This window comes from Zeugodacus cucurbitae, chromosome 3 (assembly GCF_028554725.1).
Source record: "Zeugodacus cucurbitae isolate PBARC_wt_2022May chromosome 3, idZeuCucr1.2, whole genome shotgun sequence".
Classification (NCBI taxonomy): Eukaryota; Metazoa; Arthropoda; class Insecta; order Diptera; family Tephritidae; genus Zeugodacus; species Zeugodacus cucurbitae.
This window is the reverse complement of record NC_071668.1, coordinates 12,347,754-12,370,987: the sequence shown is the minus strand read 5'-3', so window position 1 is coordinate 12,370,987 and position 23,234 is coordinate 12,347,754. Positions and strand designations below refer to the sequence as shown.

Here is a 23,234-nt window from a genome sequence, read left to right as displayed (position 1 = left end):
TGTGTCTTTTTCGCATGGCGCCCCCATATGTGAGACGGTAGCGCACGCTTATTGCTAACAGATAACACAGTTGTTGTTGCAAAGCCGGCAATAAGCAACAATAACAACAACAACGAAAAACAGCAAATAATCAGCAATTCACTGCCAACTGTTCATACATAACACACACACACACACACACACATGCTTATGTGTAATGCAATCGGCCATACGCAATGCAACACAACACAACCAGAGAACTTAGCACAGCACAGCAGCGCTTAGCACAACAATTATTGCTGAGTATGTTTGTATGTTTGTCTGTATGCATTTGTTTGGTTACTACTGGGCTTGCTTGTTGGCTGACAGCCGGACTGGTTGGCAGCAGTCGATTTTTTTGGCCTGCCTTCTTGCCTGCTTGCGCCTGCCTCCTACCCCTGCTGCGCTGCTGGATCATCGCGTCGTCGTCGTCATAGTAGTCATCGTCGGAGTTGTGCTCGTCGTCGTCGTTCTCGTTGTTGGCACTGCCGCTGTTCGCCACTCGCCTTCGTTGGGTTGTTGTATGAAACGGCTGAGTTTGGTGTGTCATTCGGTTCGCTACCTCGCTCGTTGACGGATGTGAGTGCATGAGAACGGAGCGGTTTTTAAAGTAGGAAAACAAAAATAATTATAAAATACAAAATAATCGAGGAGAGGCGCAAAAAAAACAACAACAAAAACATTTAAGCGGCGAAACAAAGTGTCGGAAAACAACAACAACAAATGAATAGCAAATCAGAAAATATAATAAAAAATTATTATTAAACAATTTCCACGTGAAACAGCAGTGTCGTGTTGTTGTAAAATAACAACAATAAATTAACGGAAATACAAATGTTGCAAGTGTATTTTTTGTGGCAAGTGTCAAGTGTTAAGGCTCAAAATTTGAAAGCTTATTAGATATTACAATAAAAAATATAAACAACAATAAGCAGAGTCCAAGAAAAAGTGAAGTTTTTGAAGCAAGAAACATAAAATTTTTTAATAAAAAGACAAAAAATAAAAAATTTTGTTAAAATAAAAACAAAGTGTGAAAATTATATAAAAAATTAAAATTGAAATTTTTTTACAAAAAAAAAAATACAATAACAAAAATTTTTAAAATTATTACAACAAAACTACAAAAACAAAAAATAATAATTTTGTGGAAAAAAGTAAGAAACAGTTAAGTTTTGTGCAAAATTGAAGTTGAAATCCAAATAAGAAACTTCAAAAAATTTTGAAAAATATAAAAAAATATATATTTTCCAGTGTATAATTGCAATTACATACAGTACCACACAAAAGTGTTGAAACAACTCAATAAATCAAGTGTTACCAACCACTAAAACGCTAAACACCCGCGGAAGCGCAGATAAAAAGCCAATTAGTACAACAACAACAACAAACAAGAAGCAATTTAGCTTAAACAGCACCGAAAACACCCGCTTCCAACGACGGTGCTAACGGTGAAAAACTGCTTAATGCCGGATTAGTGCAACACAACAAATTATTATTATTGTTGTTGTTATTATTGCTGTGGTGTTTAAGCTAAACGTACGCTAACCCCAAGGATAAATCGCAATATAAATGTCAAAAGTGGATTTGTGTGAGTGATAAAAATTGCAACAAAAATAAATAAAAAAAATAAAACAGTTATACCAACAAACTGCGCATCGCATTAAGAATTAACAGTTTTAACTGTTAAAGCACAAATTAATTTACATTTACAATTTAAAGAAATACAAACACAACAACAACAAAAATATAATATATGGCCAATACAAAAGCAGCGACTGCAACAGCAACAGCGAGTGCAACAACAATTAGCGGCAGCGAGAATCAATTCTGCATGCAATTAAATGCTTCAGAATTAACGGCGATCATAATGAAAGGTAAGCGCAGAGAGATGTACCGTTAGTTTTAGTTATTAGTCAGTTGGGGTTTTCGTTACATAATTATGAAATTAATTATACTACGACGGCATTTCAAAATGTTGAATAGTGAAGAGTCTTCTAACTTAAATCAGCGATCTTCAGTCTTAAAATTATAAAACTCTGAAATCGGAGTTTGAAAAATTTCATAAAAAACGGTATTGAGATCATCTTGAGTGCTTTAAAAGTACTGATGAGGCCTTTCTAGTATAATCTTTAATAAATCAGTTTCAATTATAAAAGATCTTTTAAGGATCTTTCACTGAGACGATCTTCTAAATTGAAACTAGTTGCTATATACTTGAAATCCTTCTATTCCATGTTCTCTGATGTTGTTCCAAGGTATTTTCCGAAGATATGTTGCAGAATCTTTCGTTTTCGAGCGATCTTGTAGTGATCTTCACAATATTGGATCATTATGAGTAACTGAATATGTCTAAGTAGTACTAGAACAGAACATCCGATCTGTTTTATGTGAAAAGAAGCTAGATCTACGCTCTATAGACATTTATGAACCATAACTTTCTAAATATAGTTTAGTGACACTCATAATCTACGATCATTGAACGAAAATATGTATGTTCTAGAGCCAGAAACAATAAAATTATAAGATTTGACTTATTTCAAAACCAAAAAAAGAACAAAATGGGTCTGTTCTAACAGCTGGCGATAGACAATTTGGTGATCTTTACTTGGTTTCTTAAATCGAAAACAATTGTAGAGAATTTCTGAAATTGTAGTTTGATAAGATTCATGATAATTTTGGACAGAAACTTCATTTTACATTGAAGTTGAAGAAATTCCAAGAAAGTTTCTTATCAAAAAACTGATTATAAACAGTTATAAGAATATGAATTACCAAGAAACATAACATGTATCTATTGAAAGAGAACCACGTAGCTTTTGAACTCGAAAAAATAATGACAAAAATCCAATGAGAGTCAATTTTTATTTTGATCAAAATACAGTCGTGAATGCATATACCCAAGTACACGAAAGTGGTTAACGCCTTTAACGGAAATACCATAATCGCGTTGGCAAAATTTTACCTCCCGCTATCAGCTGCAGCTACATATAGCTAGCTTGTTGGTCGTCTGGTGCGCGTACTTTGACCAAGCGACAAACAGACGTAATACAACACAACACAAACTCACGTACATATATTAGACTGAGATTAGCGCTTATTGTCTGTATTGCTGCTATACAAAGCTTAATTAGCGTTAGATGACGGTGATGGTTGTTGTTGTTTTTGTCTCAGGAAATAAATAAGCGCGATCTTGGCAATACAAAGATTTATTGTCTATATATCAGTCAACTATTACGACTAAGTTGATGTTAAGTTAATTTGTGACAAATATTATGATTGGATTTAAACACGCACTTTTAACGTTGACTTGACACATGTTGTTGTTGTTGTATGAAGCCTTATTATGATTCTTAACTCAGTTTACATCATTGTCGATAGATCACGCACACAACTACATTTGTAGATTTATTACATAACTTCTGTGTTTATACAGTGTGCTACTGGCTTTGTTTTTACACAGGTGTTTAGTGTTTTTGTAAATATTATTACATCTCCTACAGTAGCGTATAAATAGTCAATTAGTATGTATTTATGTATGTAAGTGCGTGGGTGCGCGTGTACTTTGCAATTGCTCTTGAAATTAGTTAATACCAATTAACAGCGATCAAATAATTGTGGTAAATTGCTAAAATAGTTAACAAATAGCGTAATATCTATTGTTATAAATGTAAATATATTTATGAGGCAAATATTTTTGTAACTATTTAGAGGAAAACTTATATTTAATTGGAGTAAAAAAAATATTAAAAAAAAATTATAATTATTAAAAAATAAATAAAAAATATAATTATTAAAAAAAAACAATTATTAAAATATAAATAAAAAAAATTATTAAAAATTAAAAAAACAATTATTAAAATATAAATAAAAAAAAAATTATTAAAAATTAAAAAATATAAAAAAATAAATAAATAACCATAAAAACAGAAATGTTAAAAAAATACTTATAGAGGCAAGAAAATCATATACAAAACTTTTATATTGGGAATTTATATCTTTTTCCGAGTAAAAGAAAAATAATTAAAAATATATCAATAAAATATAAAAAATGGCAATTTGTAAAGTTTTTTTTTTTTCAAAATATGTATTATTTTCTAGACGAAATAGTTAGATACCATCCCCCATTATAGCATAAAAGCCACTATATATTTCAGAAATTTCTTTCATGATGCATAAACATATATATGAAAATGAGATAATATCGCTAACAGCCACTTATGATTCCAATTTGTAAGCCAAAATAATTAGAATATACTTCGAGATCAATAAAATTTATATATTTTTAAGACAACAATTCAAAAAGGTTGCATTCCACGCATTCACCATAACCAAAAGACTCAACAAATAATTGAAAAATGAAATACAGTCGAAACAGCTAGATAAAAACTTCACAAAGGATCGCTAACGATCAGTGTAAGACGCTTATACGCATTATAAATCTAACTACACCATCAAACATGCCTATATACACTTATAAAGAACTAACACCCTGCCTAAAGCCAGTAAAAGAAACCAACAACAACTGTTATAACATTTGTACAAAAAAACAAATGTTCAGAAAACACCAAAACATACAAGCAAAGAGATATATACATGCATATCAAACATATGTATATACATACATATAACCAAATACATGGATATGTTTAAAAAGCTGGCAAACCGAAAATTAGCTGATTAAATACAAATAAAAACCGCAAAAAAAAAAATAAATAAAACGAAATCTAACGAAATTTTTAGTTGGCCTGAGCCAATCAAAATTTGCGTAGGTTGTGGCGTTGGCACGGCACCTAAACATAGGTTGACCAATCAGCGGGCAGGAGAAAAAAAAAACATACAACACAGAGTACAACGTAGCAAAATGAAGCGAAAAAAGGAGTTAAGATAAAGGTAATTAAGTGAGTAGAGGTGATGAGGGAAAAATATATTTAAAAATAATGTTTAAATTATAAAATAAATAATTTAAAAATTTCAAAGAGAGAGAGAGTGAAAAAAAATATAAATTAATTGTATAAAAATTAATTAGCCACGAAAAAAGTTGAAAACAAAATATGTATCGAGTATATGCCACAACTTGTTGCTTCATTGCATGTTGCACAGCAAGTCAGTTTAAGAAATTCGCCGGCAAATACGATAAAATTCACCTCAAAAATTTCTTATATGTATATATTATATAATATACACACATTTATATATTTCGGCCACATTAAAAATTAATATCAAATTACCCACAAACTAAACCCGAGCTGGGGTGAGCGCAGGTAAAAAGTGTTGCCATTCCGCTGCACTGCCGAAAAAGGTACGCGTAATTGGTGTGGTTGGTGCGCCGTAAGCAAACGGTGCTTACTGTGTGTGTGTGTACGACGGCTACCTGTGATAAAGTCACCTTGTGCCTGCCTAACTGCACATTCTGACTGCCTGGTTGTCACCACCTGTTGGTGTTTTTTCGCTTGCCTGATTTATGACACATTAATTTGTTGTTGTTGCTTTGTTTTTCTTTTTTTTTGCCTTTTGTGCAGGCTGTGAGCGCGCTAAGTGTATAAAATGTTTGAATGCATTGCTATCAAATCGCATTAAATTGGCGCATTTGGGTGCTCGAATTACGGTTGAAGAGGTGAAAGAGATTTCTTTTTTGATTTTGATTTCTAACATTTCTACATGGAATATATTTTTTGGGTGGACTGTGCTGCACATATATTTTTTTATTGTTTTATGGTATTTTATGCTATGTTATGTTATGTCATGCTATGTTATATTATGTTATGTTAAGTTACGTTATGTTAAATATTTTTTTTAATATTTATAATTTAATTTTTATAATTAATTTATAATTTAAAATAAATTATACAAAATTATAATTTTTTTAACTTTCATATTTTTTTGTTAATTTTCATTTATTTATTATTACATTTTTTTGTTGATTATTCGCTCTCCACGCTATTTTGACCGACTGCCAATAACGCTGAGCTGGAGCAAAAAAAAAATAATGAATTTCGAACGCAAATTGCTCAATCAGTATTATTTACAAATCAAAATTTAGCACGGTGAAGGTGCGAATTGTTTTGTTGGCGTCATAAGAAATGCAAATTTAAACGCCAATCTCGTATGCAGACGTTGCTTTTTTCTTATGCTAATTTGGCTTACGCATATATATATTTAACAAGTGAGTGCCAGACGTTCACCTGGTTACACGACGCCGATTTTGCACACACAATTGACCTCCGTGTGTATAACATTTACAAGAAAATTATAACAATTCAAAAAAAAAATATATAAAAAAAATAAAAAAAAAAATTAAAAAATAAATAAAAAAATTTAAAATTACAAAACCAATAAATTTACAAAAAAAAAAAATAAAATGAAAAAAAAAACAAATGCAAAAAAAGTATAATAAATTCAACCGATATAATCAAAAATAAATAATTGTATGCATTTTGCAAAAAATTTCCGATTGCTCGACAATAAATCGACAACAATAGTATATACATACATACATACACCACTCACTTTCAGCAAATGCGATATTTGTAAGATATGCATTTTTATCAAAAGGTAATTAAACCTTTCGACGCTTACACAACAACAATGGCGTGTGACAGGCAAAAGGTGAGTGGTGAGTGGTGAGCGGCGAGCAGCGATGATGATGATAGCTTTGCACAAAGCTATAAATAGTAAAATCAAATTGATATATCGCAAGCAAAGCTAACAAAACAAAAAATGAATGCAAAAATTCATAATACAAATATTTGCGCTGTATTGCGTTACGTCAAGTGCCATGTCGTGTTGTTGTTTGTGATGTTGTCAACAACAACACCTTGCCATTATTTGCAACTGAAATTACAATAAATTGATACAATATTTGTTTTGTCATATGTTAATTTGGTTGAATATTTCTTGAATTGCCACATTGGCGCATTGTTGTTGTTGCTTTATTTTTTGGTTTGTATGTTAAATTTTTGTAGGTCATTAAACGCCCCGCATGAAATTCGTATGCAAACTGCATTGTAGTCGTAAAATAAAAATGTGCCAAAAGCCAAAAGTCAGAGTAAACAGCAAGCAGTGGCAGAAGCAAAGCAAATTTTATAAGCGAATTGTAAAAGGTAAAATAAAATAAAAATGATAAAAATTAAATTAAAAAAATTATATAAAAAATAAATTATAAAAAAATTAAAAAAAAATAACAAAAATGTAAAAATAATAATAAATAAAATGGAAAAATAATATTAAATAAAATGAAAAAAAATAATAATAAAAAATTTAAAGAAATAATAAAAAAATAAAAAAAAATATTTATTCATAATAAGAAAGAAATGAAGATGAAAAAATTTGATGTTAAATTGTTATTGTTGATGTTAAATTTTTTCATCTTCATTTCTTTCTTATTATGAATAAATATATTTTTTTATTTTTTTATTATTTCTTTAAATTTTTTATTATTATTGCGACATGTGTCGCAATACCTGTTAATACATGCATAACTAAATGTAATTAAAAGTTTTTTCGTTGCAGTTGCAATGAAATGTAGATATATTGCATCAACACTTCACATACTTTTTGCTAATGGAAATTAATTGTGCTTTCTTTATTTATTTTCCATTAAATTGCGAATTAGTTAATTATTTCAAATGTTTTTGTTGTTGTAAATTGCGCAAATTTTGTATAAAAAACATTATTTAAATTTGATAAAAAAACTTTCAATTTTTTGGTTTTATTAAAATATTTTTTTTGTTATTAGAATACTTCTTTTCAAAACCAATATACTATTTAATTAATTTAATTTTAATTTTATTTATTTATTTTATTTTATTTTATATTATTTATTTATTTTATTTTATTTTATTTTATTTTATTTATTTTATTTTATTTTATTTTATTTTATTTTATTTATTTTATTTTATTTATTTTATTGTATTTTATTTTATTTAATTTTAATTTACTTTAATTTAGTATTTAGTTTAATTTAGTATTCAGTTTTAATTTTAATATTATTTATTTTACTTTATTTTATTTTATTTATTTTATTTTATTTTATTTTATTTTATTTAATTATTTTATTTTATTGTATTTTATTTATTTATTTTATTTTATTTTATATTGTTTATTTATTTATTTTATTTTATTTTATTTTATTTATTTTATATTATTTATTTATTTTTTCAATTTTAATTTTTTTTATTTTATTTTTATAAATAATTTGTATTATTTTTTTCCATTTCTCTCCACTCATTTAATTCATCTAAATCCAATTTTTTTAATTTATTTACCTTTAACACTTTAATTAGTTGTTGTTTACAGTAATCAATTCGTTTTTTAACTTTTAAGTGCCAAACCGCATGTTGCGCCAAAGCGCTGTGTGAGACATTTACACTTATATAATTATGCGCACTGCGACCTTGTTTCGTTAAACGGTACAAATAAGCACGAAAAACATCGAATGCATGCACTTGTACACAAACATATCTACACCTTTCCAATATTTGTTTATATTTGATCACCAAAATTTTCTAAAACCCCTCGATGTGGCTATAAAGAGTATAAATATGTAGATATATGAATGTATGTATATACAAAAAACTACCGTTAAGCAGCAGATACACATGTGCATTACTATGGTGTATATTTTTATAGGCACTCTACTAAACAATAACAATAAAATTTCAAACAGCTTATTAATACACACAAGAGCACATACAACCTCACGCTCATGCTGGCCTACCAACAGGCGTATAAACGCTGAAACCACTGAACAATTAAAATTCCACATACTTAACAAATGAAACAGTTTCCCTCGGCCACCTTTACCCCCACCGCACAGCTAACCACAAGGCATACACGTACACACACACAAACACAGAAATATAGAGAGCGGGACTCACACTCGTGTTGCACGCTGCGTGTGTTTTGTTAATAAAATGCCACCCCCGCTATGATATCGGAAATTATTTGTATTCTCATATCGACTAACAAATTTTCAACATGCTTTGTGCAACACAAAACAATCATAATAACACACAGAAATTAACGCAAGGGAGGCAATAACATATATAAAGAATAAAAGCGCCGAATATAGCAAATGCTATGAGGGGCTCACAGGCGCGTTACTAACTGACTGGCTGTTGTTGTTGTATTTATATGGATGTGTGTGTGAAAGTAGAGGAATTAAAAGTGCTGACTAGACGATTTGTACAATTTGCCTTGCCTTGCCTTGCATGGCAATTGAGGCGCGAACGAAAACAGATGTTGGCTGCTGTTCGCTGATGCCGCTGAGGCTGAGGCTGTTCGGTGTGGGGGGTGGCGAGTGTCGACGCCTATCATCATATTTGTGGAAGAAATATTCGCACATTTGGTACATTTGTTTGTATTTACAATAATTCTTAAGGCATGAGGCGAAAGTTAGTGTAGAGCAGCAGAAAGATAAAGGAAACATATAATAAATAAAATAAAGCAGAGAAAAATGCGCGTTTAAAACATAATTAAAACAGGTGTAGGGCAATAATAAGCACTTGGCGCTGAAATAATTGCGTTGTTGTGCGAAATATTATATACAATTGTACACAGAAACATACATACAAAAATTTAAATTAGACATGAAGTTTATACAATAAATTCAAAACATGTGCTGAGGATGAAATAAACTAAAATTGGGTTATTAAAAGAAAATATAAATAGAAAAAAAAAATAAAATAAAGTAAAATAAAATAAAGTAAAATAAAATAAAAAAATTAAATAACAAATAAAATAATAAAATAAAATATAAATATCATTAAAAAATAAAAAAAAAGTAATAAAAAATTAAATTAAATGAAATAAAAAAATAGAACAAATTAAAAAAAAAATTAAATTAAAAATAATATAAAATATAAAAATTATTAAAAAATAAAAAAATAATAAAAAATTAAATTAAATAAAAAAATAGAATAAATTAAAAAAAAAATTAAATAAAAAATAAAATAAAATATAAAAATTATTAAAAAATAAAAAAAAATTATAAAAAAATTAAACAAAATAACCTATAACAATGAAAAAAATAATAATTAATTGAACTCAAAACATTAATAAAAATATTAAAAAAAAGAAAAATTCAAAAATTAAAAAGTGTATATAAAAAAATTAAAGTATTAATATTTAAAAATTTCCTAAATCTAACTAGCATTTAGCTACATTTAAGAGAATTTTGTGTCTTAACTAAACCACAATTCTTTTAATTATAATTGATCTAATTGAGATTATTTTAATTGATTGATTAATCGAAAAGAACGCATTCAAATTAATCTAAATTGAATTGAATTAAGTTTATTTGAATTACATAAGTGAAATTATGTGCATTAAGCTCATCAATTAGAACAAAAACCAAAATTAATAATCAATTAGGATCCAAAGAATTAATTTAAATTAAATTTAATTTAATTAAATGACTTAATTCAAATTAAATAAAAAATGATCAGAATTAATACAAATGATTGTAGGTGACTAGAAGAGTTTAATAAAAATAATTCAGCGGAATGGAATGAAATTAATTCCAACTAAAATGAATTGACTGCAATTAATATGAAACATATATTCGAAGTGAACTAAATTAACTCTAATTGAGTTAAATTCATTGAATTAAGTGAATTAGCCATGAATAATTGAAATCTTTTAAGTTGCTTTGAAGAAAATTAAACTGATGAAACAAAATTTAATTAATTTGACATCAGTTGAAGAAGACTCTTAGAAATAAAGTTTCACAATCTTTACTTCAAAAAATTAAAAAAAAAAAAAAATTAAAAAAAAATTAAATTTAAAAAAATATTTAACTAAAAGTTATGGATTTGGCTCGAATAGAATTGACTTTGAAATTGAAATTTCACAAAAGAATTATGAATTCGAATCAAATAAATTGATTTCATATAAAAGGAAGAGGCTCAAATTCGGTTCATTTCGAAACAAAGTCAGCTTATTTGGCTCAAATCTTTCTCAGCGTCTTTTCAACATCTCAAATTTTCTCTAACTCTGATTAATTGTAACAAAAATTCAAGTGCTCTTTTGCTTAAACAAACACCTCATACCAGACGCTTGAGCAACTAACCACAAATAACAACAAACAACCAAATACTTTTAGTAAATAGAATAAAAACTGCTTGCTGCTGCTGCCACATATTTGCGCAACGCTATCAATTACTTGCGCAAACAAATCAGTACGCAAAGCGAAACGCAGCTGCTAACTGTAACAATGGTAACTGTAAAGCAAAAGAGCGGGACAGCGGTGGGCGGGGTTTTCTCCAACAGTTATTTGTGGAAATGCTATTTTTGCTTGGGTCACCGCCACACCACAATCTAACAGCTGTTGGAGCTGCGGTTGCGCTTGCTGTCTGCCACAGCGGTTGAAATGGTAGAGAATTGCGTCACTTAGCTGTGTTTCTGTGTGTGTATTTGAGATAAATTCAAAATGTTGACAAATCATTTTCTTTGTCTTTTTCGGTTTTGCGTTATGCATTGTTTTCGGGTTTGGTACGACGGGGAGGCTGAGGAGCTGGGGCCAAGCCGAAATTGTAACGAAAATACAATAATAAAAGCAAACACAATAATAGATGTATGCAAATAAGCTGCTGCTGCTGCTGCTGCTGCTGCATGCCACACATACTCATTTGCCAACAACAAATGTAAATGTAACAATTTATGAGTGTTGTTACTGTATACATACACAACATGCTGTTTCATATTCAAGTGCAATTTTGGGTTGTCTGCGCTTAGTCTATATGCCTTTTGTAGAAATTTACATAAATATGCGTGTTTGTGTGTGTGAACTGTGGGCATGGGTGCGCCATAAATGTGGCAATATAACTTATTTCATCAATTTTTTTTTTTTAATTTTTTGCGACTGCGTAGGCAAATGATCTTATCTGGGGTCATCATAGACATTAGTGATATAAGAAATGAATATTTTCGAATTTTGAAATTATTTTCGAATTTCGAAATTATTTTCGAACTTCCTGAAAATCGAATTTTTACTTCGTTTTCTTAAAATTTAATGAAAATTTGCAGAATTTACGATTTAAATATAAATATATTTGAAAAATGGCAAATTCGAAAACTAGTACTTTTGAAATTCTTTTTTGAAAACTTAAAAAATTTTGAAATTTTTTTCAAATTCTAAATTTTTAAAACTTATTTTTTTTTGAAATATCGAATTTTTTTTTGAGATTTCGAAAAATTTCGATATTTATTTTTTATTTAAAATATACATAGAATAAGGTTGATTTCTAAAATTTTTTTATGTTTTTGTTGTCATTTCCAATTGAGATGCCTGTTTTTAAATATCTTCGAATTTCCAAAAAATTGTAAGGGTTTCAAATGACATAAGCTCTTCTCTCACTTCAAGAAAGAATAGCAAATATGCTGAAATACACATACACAAGTGTACTCAAGCGCACAGTCTAACAAACCCTCAATTTTCGCCACCCACACCAGCTGCAGCCGCCACTGCTGCTTGACAACCCCTAGAAGTATGCTAACAAATTGGCTGCTGTGCGTCTCCGCATGGTGGCTGTTGGGCTAAGCAAATAAATATATGCGCGCTTGTGATTTTGCATAAATATAATTTGTATGACGCGACCAAGCTGGCAAATACCCTTGCATGCTTACACACCCCCTCCTCCACTTTCTCTCAAACTAGTCATGACACATTGTCCGCCAAAGCAGCGCCAAAAAAAAAAAAACCTTGTGAATGTGAGTCGCCCAAAAATCGCCATACAATTTATTTCGGGGCGACGATAACAAATCTCGTCAACAGCTTGGTGGCGGCAACAATTACAATAAAAGCAAAAACAACAACAGCAAAAAAAGATTTGCCAACAATAAGAGGAATAACCATAAAAGCAGTGACTGTAGAGCGCACAGACAGTTGTGACACAAATGAATTGCTTTTGTTGTTGCTCAGCTTTTCTTTTACTGCTTTGCCAATCAACCCCAGTGTGTGCGCTGGAGAAAAATCATGTTGGCCAATGTCAGGCTGTTGTCACAGCTGCGTTTACTCGTTGATGATTGCTTGCCACGTCTTTGTCTTTTTTGTTGTTATTGTTGTTGTTGCAACAGTTCAATTTAAGCTCACTGCTGTTGCTGTTGCCACAAAAGTTTGCTACAATTACTTTGGCTGTTATTGTTGTTGTTATTTTTTCATATTTGCTACGGTCAGAGGGCACCACAGACACGCAGTGGGTGGGGGCATGCGACAAATAATAAAAATGTCACGCTGTCGTCGCCTGCTAGGCCAACGTAAGTCAGCAATGGCGACAACAACAACAATAAAAAAGCAAGCATCACTTTTATAAAAGTGGAGAAGGGGAGGAGGTGGATAAGAAAGAGGGGGAGTAACAGTTTTAAGGTGCAGAGATTACTTCAGTCCGCATACAACTTATTTTTGAGCACCCTCAGCATGCAAATCTCACACCAATTGCATGTTGCTCATACGCAGCGTCCGACCATATGTAGCCAAGCACCAAGTGCTCCAGTCAAAGTGGCGCTGCCAAGCGAAGTGCTTCTTCTCTTCATTCTTTCAGTTATTTCAACTACTGTTTTCCACACACATATTTTTGGCACAATATTGATTAGCGTGGTTGTTGTTGTTGTTGTTGTTGTTCAGCTGGCTGATTTGTCTGATTTCATAGAATTTATGGCATTTGCTTGAGTCGCTCCGTTTGCTTTAGCTGAGTGATTGTCATTATGCGCGTTCATATATTGTTGGCGCCAAAATAATAAGCTTATTGTTTGATGGTACACACCACATGGCAGACAAGGCAAGGCACCCACAGCAGGCAGACATTACAATAAAAACAACAAATAAAGCAAAAACTGAAGCAAATTGCAGTGTTGGCGGAAAATCCGTAAATGCAATGCAAATAAATTCAGCTATCAGCGTATCAATTCGAAGAAAAATAAATTAATTAACATGCCCAGTAGGAAATTTTTGGTTGTGGAGAGAATTTTTCGAGTGTTTGACAGCTGTCAAAAGGTTTTGCTTGGTTGTAAGGAAATGTTAAAAATTTTAACTATGATTTTATTATTCCGCTTTTTACTTATATTTAATAGAAAAAAAATTCAAAATTAGTATTTCAATATTGTGCAAAGTTTTGAAGTTCAGTATTGACCAAGAAAAATATGAATTTTGTTTCCAACAAGGCACAAAGCATATATAGTCTGTCATTTCTTATTATTAATGCGTTTTATCACTCCCAAAACATGCGTTCGAAGGATTTGTGTCATATATTATTGCTTTATGCCTGATTTGTCAGACACATCCGTACAAACTTACATGGTGACGACATTTTTTGTGCTTTTGGCTATAAATATAAATTGTGTTGTATAGCATAGCATAATTTTTCTGGTGTGTCTTTTTTGCCACAAATTCAATAAATAAATTCTTGCCTAGTCATCTGCATGAAGGTTTGATTGGCCAACAATATGCCTAGCCACTGTGTGTCTAGTAGTCTGAGAAGGGGTTCCATATATGCCAATGGCAGCGGGCAAATCAGATGAATTACCAGCCATAAATTTAAAGCGAAAATAGCTTGCAATGAAATATTATTGTGTGTGCCATTTTTTTTTTTTTTTTTTGTGATAAAAAAAAAATTAAGTAAATAAAAAAATTTAAAGTACAAAATTTGAAATAGAATTAAAAGAATTAAGTAGTATATAAAAATATTTATTACAAAAAATATTTAATAAAAAATAAAAAAAAAATTTAATAAAAAATAAAAAAAAAATATTTAATAAAAAATAAAAAAATATTTAATAAAAAATAAAAAAAAAATATTTAATATAAAATAAAAAAAATATTTAATAAAAAAATAATTAAATAAAAAAAGAAATATTTATTACAAAAATAATATTAAATAAAAAATATTTAATTAAAAAAAAAAATCAATTTAAAAAAATATTAACAAAAAAAAATAATAAAAAATAAAATCTTAATTTTAGTTGAATAAAGAAAGAGGGTTGTCATGTATTATTATATAAAAAGGGATCAAAAAAAATTTCAACATTTATTTTTTAATTAATTAAGTTAATTTAGTAATTTGTTTATTTGTATTACAAAGTCTCCACTCTAAGCGCACTACGCTGCAAGAAATCCGCTTGTAAACTTAATACTTTTTAAGCGCTTTAATCTCACCACTATCAAACACACCCACACACACCCTCTTCACGCTTACATGAACACCACATTGTTATCACCAAGTTTCAATTAAATACTCATTCGATATTCTATCTTCATAATGGCAACATTTGTTGCGATCTATTCAAGTGTCAGTTTGTTGGTTTTTTTTGTTGTTTTGCATAATTGTTATTGTTGTTGTTGTTTGAGTCGTTTTTCCAAAAGTGCACATCTGTTACGCGCACAATACTTGCTACATAATTCACAAAGTTATCAGCACAGTCACATCTTCATCCAACAGCAGCAACAGCAACGAAGAGGAACAACCCAAAAGCGGCAACAAAACAAACTCACACACACGAAGTTGAAACCCATGTGCTAAATGACGCACATACACACAAAGAGGCAACTGCTGTTGGCGTTAAATGTTGCTGCGAACAACTTTTGCCAGCAATGTGAGACTGATTTTCCCAGAATGTGTGTTGGCGGCAAGCAGCAAAGGCAGCGACGCTAACGACCACGATGACTATGACGATGCAGAGCGCCACAACGTGTAGCCAAAGCGTGAATCACATGCTTTTTCACAAAAACAAAAAGAAAAAAAAAACAACAACAATTGCAACAAAAAGCTAGCAAAGGAGTGGAGTTGAGTTGAGCTAACGATGCCGGCACTATTGTTCTTGCTGTTGCAAACTGTGTATGTGTGCGCGTTGGGAAACACTCAACTTTGAGTTTGGATTTTAATCGAACAGATGGCGCCAAATGTTTGCAACAAAAGCAAAAACACGCAACAAAAACACAAGCGAAAGAGAGTGCGAAAAAAGGGGTCAACAGCGGCAGGAGGCAATGTGGTTGTGGCAGCATGTACGAGGTAGGTGTAGGTGGCATGTCGAGCGAATTGTGGAAAATTCAAATTGCTAAAAAGAGGAAACAACACCAACCCAAACAAGACATAATAAAAACCCGAGAACAATGAGTGTTGTTGAGGCAGAACAGCTGCTGCTTGCTTGCTTGCTACTAGATGAGGCAAGAAAATGGCTAGAAAAGAAGAAAACCATGAGCACGCTAGCAGCAGTGGCGGCGCTATCGAATTTTAACGCCAACACCCGGCACCCGGTACCCAATGAGCAACAATGAGTAATCGACTATCAAACGACTGCTAAAGCTGCTGCTGCCAACTGCTACAAAGCAACAAATCATGCAACGACCAGACGCGCCGCAGCCAAGAGGCGGTTAGACCCAGAGGACGACCTCGCAACGCAAGAAGACTTCATACAAAACGCAGTTCGTGCCACCAGCAAGGAATACAAACACACAACAAAGCAGCGTTGCTTTTTCGAGTCATGCCACCAGCAAGCAACATAAAAATCATAGAAAATCAAGGCAAAGCAAAAAAAAAACAAAAAAGGCGAAAATATCAAAAATAAAAGTGAAAAGAGTAAGAGACGAAAAGAAAAGACATAAAAATCATGCTCTTTAGAAATGTGAGCCGCATCAGCGGCAGATGACAGCAGTTAAACTTGCCGATTTAATGGCGAGACGAAAGCTAGTATGGGCTAGAAAACGAAAAATGGGCACAAGTTGGTGCGGTGAGTGGCAAGAACTGTGTGGCAAGAACTCTTGGCTGGCAGACAGTAGTGTTGTTGGTTGGCTTTTGGGTAGGCGATTGGCGACGCTTGAATTGTTGACTGATTTGAATGGTATTGGGCGGTTGTTTGGCATTCAAGCGCTTTGGGTTAACTTGCCGACAAGTAATGCCTTTGCCAAATGGTGCAGACAACATAAGGGCTGTGCTGTATAAAATGGGAGAGTGGTAGCGAATTTTTGCTGTCAGCAAGCATTTATATTTTAATTTTTTTTTTTTGAGAAAAATGAAATTCCATAAAGTGGTGGTTAAATTTTAACTGGTGGTTAGCTGTAACCGACGGTTAAAACACGATAGGGTTGAGAATAACAAATGTCAATTGCAATTTTTACTAAAGTGTTGACTAAATTTTAACCAACGGTTAAACATAACCTCTGATTAAGTATAAATTATGGTTAAGTATAACAATGAAAGCCTGAAGATATGTCAAATTAGACGTTAAATATAAAATGTAATGCCAGAAGTCAAAGTTCAAAATCAAACTTTTCTTTAAATTGAGCTAAAGTGAGAGTTAAAGTGCCGGTTAAAATTAAAAGTCAGGGTTAAAGTTAAAACTAAGTCAAATTTAAGAATCTACAACACAGATATTAATATTAAAGTTGAAGTTAAAGTGGTGGTTAAAATTTAACTGCCGTTTAAGTTAAATAATAAATACAAAAACAAAATTTCAAGTGAAAATCTCGCTTCCAAAGCTCAATTTGATATTAAAAGCTATCAGCCGTGATTAATAAACACAACAACAACAACAAATAATGTCAAAAAAGTTGACAGTAGACAATAACAATTTCGCTACTCCACTACTTGTGACAGCTTCACATACTTAACTTCGCTCGACAAGTCTGCAACGGTAATGAAAACCGAAAAATATGAAAATATCTGACAGCCACTGAAACGCTCACGCTCATGCATCATCGGCGCTGAATGGTTGATGAGTATAATGGCGCTACAGTAACGGGCGTTTAGCTGAGCTGGCTGGCAGACTCCGGTACAGAGCGAGTGAAGTGAAATAAACTAGAGACCGCGGGGCGTTGAAAAGGGTGGACGGATTAGCAAAAAAAAAAACATGAAAAGAAGAACACAAAGAGACGCAGCAGGAAATACAATATGGAAATAGATAAAAAAAAGAAACACGAACGAATCCAACTTGCTACTTTGTTGCACAGCTGGTGGTGGCTACAAGCAGCTTTTATGTGCGCTTTTTATAGGGTTGTTGCAAGTAGTACGCAAGTGTTGCTGCAGTTTGGCATTGATTGCGTGCTGAGGCGTGTGCAGCTGATGCGCGCATCAATTTAAGCTCGTACAATAATAACAATAACAACAAACAGAATGACAAACATCATTTGTTATGGCAATGCAACTTGAAAGCTGAGCCGAGCGGAGTTGAGCTGAGTTGATTTGCGGGTTTTGCGTTGGCGTTAGATGAAGCGACAGCAGTTTGCAGACAATCTGCGCAGCTGGCAAGCAGCGGGGTGGTCGGCGGTTGTACTCAGGGGAAATAGTATTAAGTGCTTTGCGGTGCAACGGCCACCACCACCAACCACCGATAATTTTTCAAAGTACCCAAAGGCTTCAAGGGCCGCGAGTGCTACTCATAGATGGTTATACAGTTAGCTATCAGTAGTTGAGTGGGGTGTCTGTCTTTATTGTAATGCAAACTCATATTTAAAATGTCATATTTTATTTTTGTGACGCTTTTGTGTTTGTTGTTTTTGGAGCTAATTGTTGTTGTTGTTGTGTAGTGGATGAAGGGTTTTGATTTGATTTTGATTGATGCTTTGAAAATTGCAATTTTGAAATGAAGAGGTGAAAAAAACTATAATTTTCTCAAATAATACAAAAATTAAAAAAAAAAAATTATATTAAAAAAAAAAAACAAAATAAAATTAAAAAAATTTAAAATTAAATAATTTTTTTCAAAATTTATTTTTTTTTTCAAAAATTAAAAAATATTTTTTTTTCTTACAGAAAATTAAATTTTTTTCCAAAATTTCTAAAATGTTTTGAATTTTTTTTTTTAATAAAAAGTGCAATCTAGCACCGCGTTTCCCCACCTCACCTCTTTTTGACCGAACGAAATCGCTTAATTGGCTGAAAATCGCAAAGAATTCCAATAAATCATTGCAACAACAACAATAACAATACTTAGCACAGATATCAGTTAACGATATGCATACCTAAGACACACACTGCAGTGAGTAGCGAATAGAAAAGTCCAACAAATTAAAAACGGAAAACCAGCTAAACAGCCTGGCGGACGGACAGATTTCAAACTGTCCGCAAATCGGCACATTTGATAGATGAACGTTGCTGGCACGAATGACATGCGCTTGCAAATGTGGTAGCATGTGGCAGCAGCAGCAAATACAGTGGCAGAGTGGCACGTGACGCAGCAAACACAGTATGAAAGAATAGCAATATGGTAGGCACAAATGCAGCAACAACAACAACATTTGTGGCAACAACAATCAACTTGCAGTCCACATGCATTAAATGCAATGCCCATAATTACCTGCCTGCTTGAAATGTGAGCTGCCTGTTGCATGCCACCGATTGTATCGACCGACCCACCTTGCTACTACCATGTGTGTGTTGCACAAAAATAAAAATGTTAACGCTGCGGAATGTGTCCATATTCCAATATGGTGCAGCGCAGAAAAATGCGGCGAGTGACAGCCGCTGCTGCAACACAATGGTGCAACAACAAATGCAAAAGTGAAAAAAAAACATAAAATTGCAACGCATGCCACGGTCAGCAGGCACACACAGATTAGCAATAGCGCAGAAGTGGGCAAGCAAGCAAATGCAATGATTTGAAATAAAGAGAAACAACAACAACAAACAATTGCTGCCCGCATTATGCGCTTTGCATTTCACATTGTTGCAAGTAGCAACGCTATTGTTGCATGTTTAAGTGGCATGCGTCCAAAGTGAGCGAGCCGGCTGGTTGCATGCAACCACATTGTGTGGCTGCTCAAGTGGGTGCGGTGTGATGTGGCAGCTTCAAATTGAGCGTTGCGGCGCCAACTGGCTTTGCCACAAATCAGCATTCGCTGCAGCTCATTTGCCGCTTTTGCTACGCATATTGCACGCTACATTTGGTGGCAGTCAGGCAGCCGTGCAGCCATGTGGCAGGGCCACAACGTATCAGTTTACAAGGTGAAGTCGCCGCGGCGCAGCCAGTTGGCAGCGCGTTAATAATAAATGATCACGCCATAAATGATCGACACGATCGCGATTGATATGCCCTTCTATAGGCTCCTCTGCATGTGAGTGTTTGTTTGTTTGTTTGTGTTTGTGTGTGTGTGTGGAAATTCCAATCATTGCGCTTTGTTGCCATAATTGTGCAAAAGTTCACTGCGCGCGTCGCCTTGCATTCTTGCTATTTGCCACAAGTGTTAAAAATAAATTACGAAGCACTTGTGGCGCGGCGTTCAAGCTCCTTTTTCGGTACAAGGGCATTTCTGGAATTTTTGTGAGCTTCGATTTTTAAGAATTCATAGAAAGTATTCATTCAATTTATGCAAGAGAGGATGAACGATCTCTGATCAAAATTCTGATAACTCAAGACAGGCCATACAAGGTCCAAGGTCGAATTGATCGAGTTCCTGCTAACTAAGCGTAAGTGAGTCAGAAAGGGAGTGAAATTCTACGACTCTGAGAGAAAGGGAGGGAGAGAGTAAGAGTGAAATAGAGAGAGAAAGAGTAAAAGAAAGAAAAAGAAATAGTGATAAAGAGACTCAGGAATTAAAAACTCTGCTCTTCTCATTTCAATTTGAGCTATTTTGTATGAGAGTCTAGCTGTTGATTTGGTCCCCAAAGTCTAAATGGCTCTAAAATTCGCCATTATTTGTTCCTCAGTTCTACCTTAGGTCCTTAAATTCATTAGTTCTGTCTTCAAACTTCGCGAAATCTAAAGTCTTTAGAAAAAAAGTATATTATCATAGATTCTCTTCAAAATTTACACTTCTGCCTCTTGACATTTCATCTCGAAAACAAAAACAACAACAAATAACACAAATATTTAAACTTCACCCACAATCCTGCTAAATGTTTAAGCACATAATTGGTAGACTACAGTACCCCACATTTGCAACAATATTATTTGCCTGCATTAAGCCCCTCTTCCCCTCCTCCCATCTCCACTTTCTTTGTTTCCGCACAATTTGCTGATTGAACTGTAATCAATTAGTTGTTGTATGTGAAAAACTGCTAACAAATTGGAAAACAACAACATGTCATACAACAACCACAACAACAAAAACAATAGGAAATACAAATAACAATAAAAACAACAACAACTATTGTAAATATTACAAAAGCAAATAAGCAAGATAAAAAACTATATAAAAAACAAAACAAAACAATAACAAAAACAACTGCAAAATCAAATTGTATTTTTTACTGGAAACTAAGTAGTTGCAACAACAATAAAAACAACAACACCAACGTGGAGAACAGTACAATTGCAATTTGCGGATGAATAATTAAGTAGATTCTAGTGATGGAAAACATGTGTTGTACTACTAAGCATAGCTCTTTTTCTATATATGTATGTCTTGTGCTCCTATATATATGTATGTATGTATGTTTGCTACAAAAATTAATTGCAAGCGCCGCACATAATTAAGATTCGTTAAGTTCAGTCTTCATATTGCGTACAAGGCAAAGATGCGTACAAAAAAATATATGCAACAACAATAACAACAACAACAACTACATATGAAGATAGGCGTAATGAATGCATTCGCATAATTGACAATCGAAGGCTGACGCCGACGGCCGCTAGTAGAGATGTTGCACTGCACTTTATAGGTGTTTGTGTGTGTGTGTGTTATCGATGTCTGCTTTCATAAATATACGAGTGCACATGTTTTATGCATTGCAACGCAGCGGTACTTTGACGAGCAGCAGACGTAAACATGACGACCATGTTTTTTTCATTATTAAATATGCATCAATGCAAATGTATGTATGTGTGTGTATGTGCGCCCTAATATATGCAAGGACGATACAAAAAATTGATTACAGCAATGCAAACGTTATATATAGCAGAGGGAAATTGTAAGCAACACAAAAAAAATAATGAAATATAAATAAAAAAATTAAATAAAAAAATAAATAAAAATTAAATATAAAAAATGTAAATAATGAAAAAAAAAATATACTAAATTAAAAAAAATATAACAAAATAAAAAAATTATTATAAATTAAAAAACAATTATAATAAAATATAAAAAATATAATAAAATAAAAATATTAAAATAAATTAAAAAAATTATAATAATTAAAAAAAAATTATAATAATTAAAAAAAAATTATAATAAAATAAAAAAATTAAAAAAATTATAATTAAATAAAAAAAATAAATAATATGATAAAATTAAAAAAAATTATAATAAAATAAAAAAATATAATAAAATAAGAAAAAATTATAATAAAATAAAAAAAATTATAATAAAATAAGAAAAAATTATAATAAAATAAAAAAAGTATAATAAAATAAAAAAAAATTATAAAAAAGTAAAAAAAATATAATAAAATAAAAAAGTATAATAAAATAAAAATTACAATAAAATAAAAATAATTATTTTACATTAAAAAAATGTAGGGGAATTTGAAAAATCTTTTTCTCGAAAAAAACTTTTTTTTTTAATTTTAATTAAATAATTAAAAAAAAATTTTTATTTATTTTTTCTATTTAAAATATAATAAATTTTAAAATTTTTTTTTGTACTAATTATTATTAATATATTGCCGTGAAATACAAAAAAAATTAAATATATATTTTTTAATTATCGTACACTCTGTTCCAATAATAAATATCTACAAATTCTCAAATTGAGCTATTAAAATTATTTTCAAAACCAATTCTATTATACATATAAAAAACACAATTGGCGCCAGCAGCATTGACAAACGACTATTGACACACACAACAAAAGAACAACAACAATAAACAACCAAATATGCCGAATATGAAAAAAGCTGTGGCAATATGTAGAATAAGCCAAAATGAAAGCGAAATTACGCCACAAAAACTCAAAGAAAAATATTTCAAAATCCATGCATACATAAATACATAACAACAAATGTTTTCGCCTCTACTAACAAACATATGCACACACTAATAACCGCCTGCGTCAACAAATCCGCCAAACAGATCAATCATAAAACCATATTTTCTGGCATACTTGCCAAAATAAAGCGATTGCGCGTTTAAAAGAAAGGTATGCAAAATGAAACAAAAATACAACAACAAATGGAAAATACGCAAAATGCCAAGGTGGCGCGGAAAAGCAAATACAATTTTGAAAAATATTTTTTTTTTGTTTTTTCTTTTCTTTAAAAATATCGAAATTTCGAACAGCAGGAAATAAATTGCAAAAATTTGTGCTAAAACAAAAACAAGTCAAAAGGTTGGGTTGTGCCTTCTGAAGCGAG

At 31.6% G+C, this 23,234-nt stretch overlaps 1 protein-coding gene across 1 annotated transcript in view; it reads left to right on the top strand.

Annotated features, from left to right (window-relative positions):
• Positions 1 to 517: 517 nt before the first annotated feature.
• LOC105216132 (uncharacterized) overlaps positions 518 to 23,234 on the top strand; it is a 33,274-nt gene continuing 10,557 nt past the window's right edge. The window contains exon 1 of the mRNA XM_011190460.3: positions 518 to 1,892. Coding sequence (XP_011188762.1) covers positions 1,772 to 1,892 — 121 coding nt within the window. The 5' untranslated portion in view covers positions 518 to 1,771. The remainder of the gene's footprint in view (positions 1,893 to 23,234) is intronic.